Below are 13,898 nucleotides of genomic sequence, written 5' to 3'. Positions count from 1 at the left end.
AAAAAGGAGAGTGAAAAAGCTGGCTTAACACTCAACATTCAGAAAAACGAAGATCATGGCATCCAGTCCCATCCCTTCATGGCAAACAGATGGGGAAACAATGGAAACAGTGACAGATTTTATTTTCTTGGGCTCCAAAATTACTGCAGATGGCGATTGCAGCCATGAAATTAAGACACTTACTCCTTAGAAGAAAAGCTATGACAAACTTAGACAGCATATTAAAAAGTATAGACATTACTTTGCCAACAAAGGTCCATCTGGTCAAAGCTATGGTTATTCCAGTAGTCATATATGGATGTGAGAGTTGGACTATAAAGAAAGCTGAGCACCAAAGAACTGATCCTTTTGAACTGTGGTGTTGGAGAAGACTCTTGAGAGTCCCTTGGACTGCAAGGAGATCCAACCAGTCCATCCTAAAGGAAATCAGTCCTGAATATTCATTGGAAGGACTGATGCTGAAGCTGAAACTCCAATACTTTGGCCACCTGATGCAAAGAACTGACTCATTGGAAAAGACCTTGATGCTGGGAAGGAGGAGAAGGGGACATCAGAGGATGAGATGGTTGGATGGCATCACTGACTCGATGGACATGAGTTTGAGCAAGCTCTGGGAGTTGGTGATGGACAGGGAAGCCTGGCATGCAAAGTCAGACATGACTGAGCGACTGAACTGAACTGAACTGAATGCCCTGTAACTGTGTCTAGCAAATTGTATGTAGTTAGATTAAAATGGTGAAGACATTTACCACTATGGCTGATTCTTCATTGGATATGGCAACCAAATGCTTTAGAAAACCATTTTAACAGATTTCTCTGGCTTCTATTCATTTAAATAAACTTAATTTTAGGAAGAGCTCATCTAGCATTTTTCATAAAGAGCAAAATAAATATGTAAATATTTAATCTGAGAGATTTTTAATGGCTTGTTTTTTTCTCCTGTTCCACTCCTACGCTCAGTCTCCATTATCTCAGAATACAATATTGGACAGACAATTTTGACAGTTCTTATTTCTTTGACTGCCAAAGATTTTTAGATTTAAACACTCTTAATACTGAATTACCTGAGGAGATCTCCATGTTAGCAATAGCTGTCATGGTCACTGGGATGCTGGTGCTAAAATCTCGTGAATGAAAGAGAAATCTGAGGTGTAATACTAAGTAACAAAGCATTAACTACTGGAGTCACAGACACAAACTAATCTTGACCCCTTTTACAAAGAGTAAGTTACTCAGAAAAAAGGTTTCTTTGTATGAATCCTATGCGTCACTTAAGTTTAATTCTCCATATCTTCACCCTCTTGAAGCAGAAAAGTCTTATAATCACCTTGGATACTATATACCTTGTTGAGAAATTAATTCATGTTTTTGGTTTCCTGAAACAATAACAGCGGTTTTATGATTTGTTTAGGATCAAAACCAGTCATGGGAGGTCAAAAGCAGAGTTAATTCAGAGTGGAAAAAAAACACTTAAGTAAAATAATGAAGGTGAGACACAGCATTTAAAGTCAATTTAAAGTTGATTTTCAGAAAAGCCAAAGGATTTCCAAAGAGGAGCAAATATACATAAAATGCAATTGCTACATTTATAACAGGAAAATGGAGGAAAATGCTGCCTGAACTACCATGGGGAGAGGAGTTACTACTAGCTACTGACCAAAAAAAAAAAAAATCAGGTTTTTCTATTCCCACAATCCAAGTAGATACTACTGCCAACTGTACTATAAGGATTGTTTGGTGTAAGAATATCATGCTGTGCTATGGATTACAGCTGTAACATGTTCATATTCTTTTATCTAAATACTCCAGATTAAGGAAATAATATGGATAATTTTAGGCACACCTCACTCCACTGGAAATAACCTGTCAAATAGTAGGAGAATGGTCAAGTAAGCAATGGTATTTCCATTCAGTGGATATTTAATCACTGAAGAAATAAAAAGACTGACAATGGCTTTTTTTTTTAGCAACCTGTGAAAAGGGATCTATTGCTGTATTAAGAAAAAGAAGAGTTCAAATCATATAGAATATGATCAACCATTAAAATGTATAACTATATAAATATCTGAAGGAAATGTGTTGATATTTAAATAGTTGTTACCACTGAGTAATGAGATTATGAGTAAAATTTTTTCCTTGTTTGTATACTCATCAACTCCATATTTTCTAATGAGCATGAACTACTTTGTTAATCAAGGGGAAAACTTATGACGTATTCAAGAACAAGTAAAAGAGTAAATAAAGTAATATTTTAATGTTTTTTTCCACTAAGGTACAAATTCAGTCAGGTATTTTAAAATGAAGGACTATGATGAACTATTTCTCTTTGTTTCTAATAGGTCTGCATATCAAACTGGAATAATATTTGTGGAACTTTTTTCTTGTTTTGTATCCAAATCTTCATTTAATCCCTAACTCTTATATAAGAATTATAAGTATAATATATAACTTGGCTTCTATTTGGCTGATTAATTTCTTGGCCTTTTGGTTTGTATGTGTGTATATGTGTGTGTGTGAGAGAGTGTGTGTGTGTCTGTGTATATAATCCATAGAGGGAGCCTTAAAGAAAAAGCAGTTTATATCAGGTAATTTGCATTCTTACAAGGGAGAAATAGGGTTTAAAGGATTATCCAGTGATTTGGATAAATACTTGCATTATAGTATTCATTCCAGATTTGTTTTTCTTCCCAACATTTGTTTTTCGTTGTGACATAAAAAGGATTGATAAATTAATTAAAAGTCAAATAGGTCAAATGACTGACTGCTAATAAAATGTTTTCAAACTGACTGGACTGAAATGAACATAACTCAGTACTTACTGAACACTTACTAGAACTAGGTATAGTTTCAAAGTGCTTATAATGTGAGGGAACCAGAAATAAGCAAGTGCTAAATATTAAGATAAATGCACTTAGGGGAGGAACACTTAGTCAAGGGTTCAGGGATGATTTCTGGACTAGATGGTATTACTGAATTGCAAGGAAACCAAACCAGTCAATCTTAAAGGAAATCAACCTTGATTATTCATTGGAAGGACTGATGCTGAAGCTGAAGCTCCAATACTTCGGCCACCTGATGCAAAGAGCCAACTCATTGGAAAAGACCCTCATGCTAGGAAGCATTGAGGGTAGGAGGAGAAGGGGACGACAGAGGATGAGACAGCTGGATGGCATCACCAACTCAATGGACATGAATCTGAGCAAACTCTGGGAGACAGTGAAGGATGGGGAAGCCTGGCATGCTGCAGTCCACAGGGTCACAAAGAGTCGGACATGACTCAGTGACTGACCAACAACAAAAGCACTACTCATACTGTCCATTCCCCTACGAGATCAGGAATTCCTTGAGAGCAGAGAGTGTCTTGTGTATCATGGACCCCCCAGCACCTAGCACAGTGCCTGAAATACAGGGGGTGGGCTCAGTAACAATGGTGTTGCTCAGTACAAGCTAGCAGTCCTTATTCTTTCACCAATAAAACTCCTCTTTTGATTCTCTTTTAAAAAAATACAATCTCCAAATTCCAGAAGTTTTTACAAGGTGAAAACTTGTATCTTACACATGGTTTCAGCTGCCTTTGGTTCTTAGTGAAGACTGTAGGAGCAAAAGGACAAGTACATTGTGTGTTTCATGTTTAACAGTCTTGTGAACTGATCAGTGTTATGGACTGAATGTTTGTGTACCCTCAGAATTCATATGTGTAAGCCCTAACTCCCAGTGTGATAATATTTGGAAATGGGGCCTTTGGGAAATCCTTAGTGTGGAGCCCTCATGATGGAATGAGTGTCCTTACAAGAGATACCAGAAAGCTTGCCCTCTGCCTTCCAAGCACACAAAGGTCGTGAGAGTTTATGACGAGATGCCTGCTGCCTACAAGTCAAGAGAAGGGGTTGCAGAATGAAGTCTACGCCTTGCTGGCACCACAAATATGCTTTGACCGCTTTGACCATAACAACAGTTGCACGAGCACACAGTTGTTTGAATTTAAAACCCCCAATCATCAGTAATAACATTCAATGTAACAAGAATCACCAGTCGTAGGAATTAAGGATTCATTCTGACTGAAAAGAGATGGTCTGCTGTAGAATCATTAGTTCATCTAACTTACTTTGTTTTTGCCTCCTTTAATAAAGAAGGGTCATCTGTGGCCAAATAAACTCTTTTTTTATCCACTTGCATTCTGCGAGCAAGAAGCTGAAAATGTTCTTCAACATGCACCATGTATTCCTCAATGGGATGGAAGGCTGCTTCTGTTCCCACTTTGTCTGTGCGTCTGACGTGGACTCTGCAGGGACAGAGAGATAAAGTCAGATTCCGCTGAAAATGCTCCGATCCACAGAGTACTTTTAGGGTATTCAGCTTTATACCTCTATTCATGGTAGTATTATGGACATTTCCGTTTCTTTTTTTAAAAAATATTTATTTATTTTAATTGGAGGATAACTGCTTTACAATATTGTGATGGTTTTTGCCATTCATCAACATAAATCGGTCCTTCTCTCACATCCCTTCCCACCCTCTCCCTCCAGGTTGTCACAGAGCACCAGCTTTGGGTGCCCTGCATCATACATCAAACTTGCACAGGCTATGTTTTACACCTGGTAATGAATATGTTTCAATGCTATTCTTTCAAATCATCCCACCCTCTCCTCCCACTTAGTCCAAAAGTCTGTTCTTCATGTCTGTGTCTCCTTTGCTGCCCTGCATGTAGGATCATCAGTACCGTCTTTCTAGATTCCATATATATGTGTTAATATACAGTATTTATCTGACTTATTTTACTCTGTATAGTAGGCTCTAGGTTCATCCACCTTATGAGAACTGACTCAAATGTGTTCCTTTTTATAGCTGAGTAATATTCCACTGTGTATATACACCACAACTTTATTCTGTGGATGGACATCGAGGTTGCTTCCATGTCCTAGCTCTTGTAAACAGTGCTGCAGTGAACATGGGTACATGTGTCTTTTTCAATTCTGGTCTCCCCATTTATGTACATTTAAACCAATTTTTCTTTCATTTTCAACATTAGAAAAAATAAAACCAATATTAAAAAATTCAAACACATGTATTCTAAATATATTTGCATATTAATACAAGGGGGATTAGAAAATAAGTCTTTGAAAAATGCTTTAAAGAGAAAGTAATTGGCCAATCAGAAGTAAATGGGAGATTCTAGAATTAGATTGTATATAAGGCAGCAAATACCAACCAAAAAACTAGAAATAATTTAAAATATTTTTGACAATAAAGGATGTCAAGACTCACAGTTATTATTATAGAACATTAAATATATCATTTGTAATGTTTTGATGCCAAGTTTTCTTTTTCTTCGTCTTATCCTGTATTATCACTGTAACAGCAGCTTGTAGAGTTTAAAGCTAAGTTAAACACAGACCTGCAAGGATAGTCTCTATAGCACAATCAAGGCAAGGCAAACTTTTTAAGAGTTCTTACTATTTTAAGTTCATGGAACCATTCCTTTTTTTGTTGTAGGTATAATGAATTTCCTTTCTCTGCTGTTTTACCCTACCAAATACAAGCAGAGACTAATCTCATCTGTCCTATTTATGAAAAGCTCAAAAACTGTTAAATTGTAAAACTGGGGACACAAGAGTTACACTATCTTGCACTGAATAAGGCCTCAACTTTCAACAGTATTTTAATGAAATTAAGAATAATAGTAATCATAGTTGGTTTTCTTTTTTTTTTAATTTTATTTTATTTTTAAACTTTACATAATTGTATTAGTTTTGCCAAATATCAAAATGAATCCGCCACAGGTATACATGTGTTCCCCTTCCTGACCCCTCCTCCCTCCTCCCTCCCCATACCATCCCTCTGGGTCGTCCTAGTGCACTAGCCCCAAGCATCCAGTATCGTTTTCATAAGTTAAAACACTCCTTACATTTGCCCTTTCTACAACCCCTCTCTTCCCAAGTTACTAAACCACTGCTCATAAAAAGAAAAGAACAAGGTAGATTTGTTTCCTTTTAGGTCATAATATATGAGCAAGTCTTAAGTCAAGCCTGGGCTTCCCTGGTGGCTCAGATGGTAAAGGATCTGCCTGCAATGCAGGAGATCCAGGTTCGATCCCTGGGTTGGAAGATCCCCTGGAGAAGAGAATGGCATCCCACTCCAGTATTCTTGCCTGGAGAATTCCATGGACAGAGGAGCCTGGTGGGCTACAGTCCATGAGGTCACAAAGAGTCAGACATGACTGAGCGACTAACACTTTCACATTAAGTCAAGCCTGCTGCTGCTGCTGCTGCTAAGTCGCTTCAGTCGTGTCCGACTCTGTGCGACCCCATAGACGGCAGCCTATGAGGCTCCCATTTATTATGAATCTGGAGTGAGGATTCAGTTTCATTGGAGTTACTCTGTCATCTTCATGGCTATTCTTTCCTTGGCATTTCAGATGATAGTCCAGATGTGAATACTAGCATATGAGCACCTATTGTATCACATCTTTTCCTTTTCACAATCTTCTTAGTCACTGGTTCTCTCAGGAAATTTGGAATTGTTCATTGTGCTCCGGAGATGAAATGGGACAGAAAGAACAATTCCACTGAATTTCAATGAGAAGTTTCATAAGAAGAAACACTACTTGAAATTCTGATTTTTACCATGCATTTGTTTTAGTACCATTTAGAACAGGGGTCCGGAGACGGCAATGGCACTCCACTCCAGTACTCTTGCCTGGAAAATCCCAAGATGGAGGAGCCTGGTAGGCTGCAGTCCATGGGGTCGCTAAGAGTCGGACATGACTGAGCGACTTCCCTTTCACTTTTCACTTTCATGCATTGGAGAAGGCAATGGCAACCCACTCCAGTGTTCTTGCCTGGAGAATCCCAGGGACGGTGGAGCCTGGTGGGCTGCCGTCTATGGGGTCGCACCGAGTCGGACACGACTGACGCGACTTAGCAGCAGCAGCAGCAGAACAGGGGTCAGTAACTTATATACATATGAAGATGAAGACACAAGTGGAAAAATGGGAAAGGAGATCTGTAACAAAAAGGAACAATCAAAGGAAGAGGAGCAGAGTACTACTAAGCAATTCTCTCAGTTCTCCAAGTACTCCTAAAACTAGGCCTGGACCAATAATTTGAGAGGACCTTAAATGGAATTTCATGGAAGAATTAGAATGTTAGATCTGTGAAGGATATGGAATATAACTCTTTCATCTAACAGTTAAAGAAACTGATGCCTCTGAAGACATTTCAGGAAACAAAATGACAACATAAGGCAAAAAGGAATGTTGGTTTCCTTCACTGCATTTCAGCCCAGTCTTGTAAAGTAAAAGTTACTTGTGTACTTGCCTGATTTTCATTATCACAGCTCCTCGAGGACAAGGAATCTGATTTTATTTATTCCCAGTTCCACCAAACACAACAAATGAATGAATGAATGAATGATGGGTAGACACAAAAGTCTATTATTGTGTTAACAGATACCTATTATCTAACCCAGTGCTTTTTTTTTTTTTTAATACACAAAGAGTGACAATTAATGAAGGCCGAGGATAACCAAGTAAGTTGTCCAAAGTCACATAATTTGCTAAGTTGTAGAAACTAGTCTGGACTCCTAGATTCTTGAATTCTAGTGCACCCCTCTTTCAGACAACACACTACCTCAGTGTGCAAACAACTTAGTTGTCTGCAGAACTTCAAGTTCCTGTATTTGGTCAGTTCTCGATGTGGGGGATGCTCCATGAAAAATTAATAAAGTTATCTTTCTGCTATGTAAAACTACAGGTTATCCAAACAAAGTTAAGAAGCTTTAAGTCCTGGTTTTGCCTTTATAAACTCTGGAACTGTGGGAAGAGATTTTCTGTAAAATGGTCATCTCTGCCTACTTCACTGGACTGTGTTACAGGATCACGGAGATAATGCAGTTGAAGTTATTCTGGTAATGTAACTACTATCCTGCATCCTTCTCCACCTTAAAAATTCTGTTCTAACACTGTGGTTCTGAAGGCTTTCTTGGTCCAGAAAGTACATTTCCCCTTCCCTGACTTCTCATAAGACTTTTATGCTTTTCCTCAGGGCATTAATCACATTCTCCCAGTATAATGTTAGTTGTTAAGTCTCTTTTCCCATGGACTGTAATGAGTTGAAAGGAGTCATTTAAAAAAAATTAATCTTGGTCCCCCACGGTAGCAGGTATTCAATAAATGTTCTGCAGATAAGTGAATGAATCAACACATGTATTAATATTAATCAATAGCTGACTTTATTACAAACAATAGAAGCTGCAGAATGCCACAGTCTAGCCTACAAATCTATTTTCAGGAATTACTTAAGCATCAGTCTCTGAAAGGTAATAACATTTTACAGTGTATTTTCTCCCTACAGAACCAAAATCCTTTTTTCATTCTTATATTATCACATCATCATTTTTAGGGGAGGTATTACCTTTCCTATTTTACAAATGGAAAAAAAAATCAAAGCTCAATAATACTATTATTAAGTAACTTGACCCAGAATAGGGAACAGGCAGGAGTATTACCAAGGTCACTTAACTCATATTCTTTCCTTTAGGCAAAGAACATTTCCTGTGGTGTGAAATCTGGCATCAGGACACAGAAAAACTCATTCATAACTTTTTATGTATGGGTATAGGACAGAGCACATGCTTGTGAGCAAAGGTGTTCTTTTGGACTTTTTTTGCTTCCAAGATTTCCTGATACATTTCCCTTAACATAAGCATGAGACTGAATACATATATAAACAGTAATTACTAAGTGGGCTAAGAGACAACTTTAAATAACAATTTCAACATTATCTTACATTACAAATGAAATCTTTGTTCTCAAAATGGGTTCCAAAACAAAAAAGAAAACAGAACATCAAAAATGCAAAATAATCACCAGTGGCAATGAAAGAAACCTAAGAATAAGGCGTAAAAAGAAAAGCTATAAATGTGAGCGCCCCATCTCATGGCCCTCTTAAGAGTAAGATAGGAAGCATGTATAGTATCTAAAATATTCCCAATAAAATAAAATTTTGCTTGTTTCCCCAGGAGAGACAGCTAATTCAGAAATATGTTTTAATATATTTGCTGAACGAATAAATTAACAGATTATTAAGTGACTAAATTATGATGACTCAGCTGTTCTAAGTGAACAAAGGAAGAATGATCTCCCTGTGGCCTAAGGTGAACACTGGAACCTCTGTCTTGGGGTGTGGCTATGAAAATTATACTAAACCTTGTAACATTCATACTGTACTCTAAAGTTATGCACCCCTGTTACTACATATCACTTTAGGAGAAACAAATCAGGTTCTTACCCAATAACTGGATGTTTGAAGCCTAGCTTCTTGGTGGCCTCTTCTATTTCCTTTTCTAGCCAAGGTTGCGGGCGGATCAAGTATTTGACAAACTGGGACACCCACCACACTGCAGGATCACCATGGACTCGTACAAGCCGATCTGCAAGGTCTTCTGGTACAGCCAGGGGTAGATATGGAGGACGAGGATGAAGACTGTCCACAATGGGGAGCTCGACTACCTGTACATTTTTGTCCTTTATTTCACCTGAGGGAATACCAAAGCATATCATCACATTGTATTGCGTGTACAAGAACCATTTGACAAGAACTCACTCTGGGTGCTTTTATTGGCGCAGAAACTCTAAAGTATTACAATTTTCATTTTATAGAGGGAGTTAAGTAACTTGCCCTCGGTACCAGAGTAAAAGTGACAGAGCCGAATTTCACATTCAGGTTGGTCTGCCTCTCAACTGTGTGGCCTTTTCTTTACTACCATAATGGGCTGCCATATCAATACCTCATAACCCAGATAAAGATGGTTTCCAGCACTCCAAGCATCTAATCAGAGAATAACCATATTGTCAGTGGACACGTTCCCCTAGGCAAAGTCCTGTTTTTCATAACTGTTTTTCTTTTTAAAATTTGTATTGCAGTACCACTGACTTACAATGTTGTGCTACTTTCTGCTGTACGGAGAAGGACAAATATCAAAGGATAGCGCTTACATGTGGAGTCTATGATTGTTTGTTTTGAATTAGACAAAGAGTTCTCAAAACTTCCAGCATGTCATGATAGCAAATGGCTCTTGCATACTTTCATGACAGAGCACAATGTCTCTGGAGATATCTAAAGATTACAATTTTAAGACAAGTATCTCTTTTAAAGAAACAAAATAAGATAGTTCCAAAATCTTTTTTTTTTGCCTGGCCAAAATTAGACCTATTATATTTTCAATGATGACCATAATAGAATCTGTGTTGATTGTATACCTGAATAATTTTAATTTCAAGTTAGAAAAGAGATAGATAATTGCTGTAAATTATGATTAGTTTTGAAATTCAACTTCTATGTACCATTAATGTTACTGCTGTTCTATCAACTTTATAATACATTGAGAACAAACCAAGATGTTATAACCAGCATCCTCAGAGTTTATGTCACATTTTAAAGACCACATAGTATTAATAATAACTAGAAAACACAAACATACCAGGCAGAAAGATTTCACAAATATAAAATATACTGACTTAAATTTTAAGTAACAAAATATATTAACCTAAACATACAAAATAACTCCAGTTAAGATGTTGTCATTGGGCATAATAAATTAGAATCACAATTAATCACTGGGCCATTAAAGAAAGAATGTATTTGTAGTGAGCAGACCTAGAATATGTTTGAAATATATTCACCAAAATGAAACACAGTCCTTAAATTTTGTTTTTCTATACATGGAAAAAGTGTTTTAAAATAAATTACATGATCTGGGTATGTCGCTCAAACCAACTGTATGGTTATTAGAAAGTCAGTTGTAAAACTAAGGATTAGAAACACCTGGTTAATATTTTCACTGATATGTAAAACTCATTTCAGGAGTCTTAGAACAAAACCCTTGACACATAATATATGTTGAGTGAATAAATTAGAATAAACAAATTTACCACCAGTATTGCAGTTCACCTCGTATGCCAGTTAAGAAAGAGCCGGGCACCTTTATCAGATGAGAAACTGTAATTAAGAGTGTTTAGGGAAACAGTGAGCTGTATTTTAAATTAAGCTCTAATATCTCCCTAAGGCAAGGAAAATTAGGGTGCTTTCCCCAGTGTGGAGATGATAAGTAGTATATGTATGAGAAAGAAAAAAAAGTAAGGTAAAAAGCTAGCCTTTTCTTATAAAAAACAAAGAGAAAAAAGAAGGAAAACCCTAGCTTCTCCTATATGACCATAAACAAAAGCAAAATTAGTAGAGCTACTTTCTTTTTGTAATTTCTTCCTGAAAAGGTTATGCTAAATTTCCCATGTAACTAGCTCCAAACTTTACTCAAGAGAAAGTATTACCTTCTATAAATAATTGTCCCAAGGCCTTAATTTCCGTATAGCTAGCTCTATTGACTATTTCATTTCAGAAATGAAAACCATGCTTGCACCTTCAAGACACAGAACTCGGTATATTTGTATTGACTTATTTATTCATTCACTTGTTCAAATATTTACTGAATACTACACCAAGCCTCTTGATGAAAGTGAAAGTGGAGAGTGAAAAAGTTGGCTTAAAGCTGAACATTGAGAAAACGAATATCATGGCATCCGGTCCCATCACTTCATGGGAAATAGATGGGGAAACAGTGGAAACAGTGTCAGACTTTATGTTTTTGGGCTCCAAAATCACTTAAGATGGTGACTGCAGCCATGAAATTACAAGACGCTTACTCCTTGGAAGGAAAGTTACGACCAACCTAGATAGCATATTCAAAAGCAGAGACATTACTTTGCCAACAAAGGTCCATCTAGAAAAGGCTATGGTTTTTCCAGTGGTCATGTTTGGATGTGAGAGTTGGACTGTGAAGAAGGCTGAGTGCCGAAGAATTGATGCTTTTGAATTGTGGTGTTGGAGAAGACTCTTGAGAGTCCTTGGACTGCAAGGAGATCCAACCAGTCCATTCTGAAGGAGATCAGCCCTGGGATTTCTTTGGAAGGAATGATGCTGAAGCTGAAACTCCAGTACTTTGGCCACCTCATGCGAAGAGTTGACTCATTGGAAAAGACTCTGATGCTGGGAGGGACTGGGGGCGGGAGGAGAAGGAGACGACAGAGGATGAGATGGCTGGATGGCATTACTGACTTGATGGACATGAGTCTGGGTGAACTCCGGGAGTTGGTGATGGACAGGGAGGCCTGGCGTGCTGCGATTCATGGGGTCGCAAGGAGTCGGACACGACTGAGCGACTGAACTGAACTGAACACCATGCCAAACACTGTGCTAGTCAGAGTATAACCTATAGAGTGATGACATGGTTACTGACTTTCAAGATTTCCAGTTCAAAAACCTCACTCAGAACCAGACTGCTTTTGGTGAAACGAATAAACAAAGGAACACACAACACCATCATCACCAACCAACATGCTATCCAAAACATATCAATACTCAGTTATCCAGTAAAATATTAAGAAAGGGGTATTCATATTTATAAATAAAAAAAAAAACTGTCATAGAATAAAATTTTAGCCTCCTCAACAATGACATATTTCAAAATGAAAGAAAATTACATAGTACATGCTAAGTTGGAAGTTCTTTTCTTTTATTTGGTTTGCCATAAAACATTTTTATTCTATTGGAATACACATTCAAAAGAATTTAAACCTGGAACAGATCCTAGAGATAATCTTATTCAGTTTTCTAAACTTTAGTCATTTATGTACCATTTTTGTAATTTCTGCCATATCCATATGTACCATCTGTACTATTTTATGTTAAAAAATCCACTTTTTAAAAAGTTAAATTGATTTATTTTGTATATGGTAACTGAAACTATAACTTTGCTACAAACAAAACTATGTTATTAAATGTTATACAAATTCTCTTGCTTATAAAGGGCTCTAAGTTCAAGCCAGATTTCTATTTTTTTAAAAATTTATTTGGCTGCATGTGGCACACAGGATCTTTGTTGGATCATGCAAGATCTTTTGTTGCAGTGCCTGGACTCTCTAGTTGCGGCAGGCGGGCCACAGAGGCCCCAGGCTTCAGTAGTTGGCATGTGAGCTCTCTAACTGTGGCACGCAGGCTCTAGGGTGTGGGCTCAGCAGCTGTGGTGTGTGGGGTTAGCTACTCTGTAGCATAAGGGATCCTAGTTCCCTGACCAGGGATCCACCTGCGTAACTCTGCATTGCAAGGCAGAGTCTTAACCACTGGATCACCATGGAAGTCCCCAGATTCTATTAAAAGACTGAATGAGGAATAACTCAGCTATGTGAGTCAATGTTTAATTTTTTTTTTTTTTTCTTTTCAGAAAACTGCCTGACATTATCTTATATGCCACCTAAAGTCACCTCTAGTAATCTGTGGTAGGTTTCAGAATTTTGGGAAACACACATTTATTTAAACGCCCTCATTTTCCACAGGAAACAGATTAAGAGTGGTTAAGAGAATTTCTCAAAGGTAATTAGCTAATAATCAGACTCTAGTGCTTACTCTACTATACTATATTCTGCTTTCTGGAACATGCATTTTAAGAAAAAAGCATTTAAGTACATCCCTGTTTACCAATGAAGAGTGCTCTGCCATTCTATTAAGACTGTTGTTTAGCTGCTAAATTGTGTCTGACTCTGTGACCCCACAGACTGTAGCCTGTTAGGCTCCTTTGTGCATGGGGTTTCCCAGGCAAGAATACCAGAGTGGGTTGCCATTTCCCTCTCCAAGGGATCTTCCTGACCCAGGGACTGAACTCTCATCTCCTGCACTGCAGGCAGATTCTTTACCAGTGAGCCATGACAGAAGCCCAGATTAAGACACCAGCGTTGGTTTAAAAAAAAAAAAAAAGTGCTGCATCAGTCTTCTAGCAAGAGAATATTTTAGATATACAAATTATACGTTAAGTTAGCACTACTCATCTGTAAAGAACCAGTGCAAACT

General features: G+C 37.6%; 1 protein-coding gene across 5 annotated transcripts in view; it reads right to left on the bottom strand.

Moving 5' to 3' along the window:
• Positions 1-13,898, bottom strand: part of FUT8 (fucosyltransferase 8) — a 329,084-nt gene that overhangs the window by 15,587 nt on the left and 299,599 nt on the right. For all 5 annotated transcript variants that reach the window (XM_055538372.1, XM_055538374.1, XM_055538371.1 and 2 more), the window contains 2 exons: positions 9,288-9,534; positions 4,106-4,282 (listed from right to left, as the gene is read on the bottom strand). In XM_055538372.1, the coding sequence (XP_055394347.1) occupies positions 4,106-4,282; positions 9,288-9,534 (424 nt within the window). The remainder of the gene's footprint in view (positions 1-4,105; positions 4,283-9,287; positions 9,535-13,898) is intronic.

This window comes from Bubalus kerabau, chromosome 10 (genome assembly GCF_029407905.1).
Source record: "Bubalus kerabau isolate K-KA32 ecotype Philippines breed swamp buffalo chromosome 10, PCC_UOA_SB_1v2, whole genome shotgun sequence".
NCBI classification, from domain to species: Eukaryota; Metazoa; Chordata; class Mammalia; order Artiodactyla; family Bovidae; genus Bubalus; species Bubalus kerabau.
Note: the sequence above shows the minus strand (reverse complement) of the source record. Positions and strands in the feature narration are given on the sequence as shown.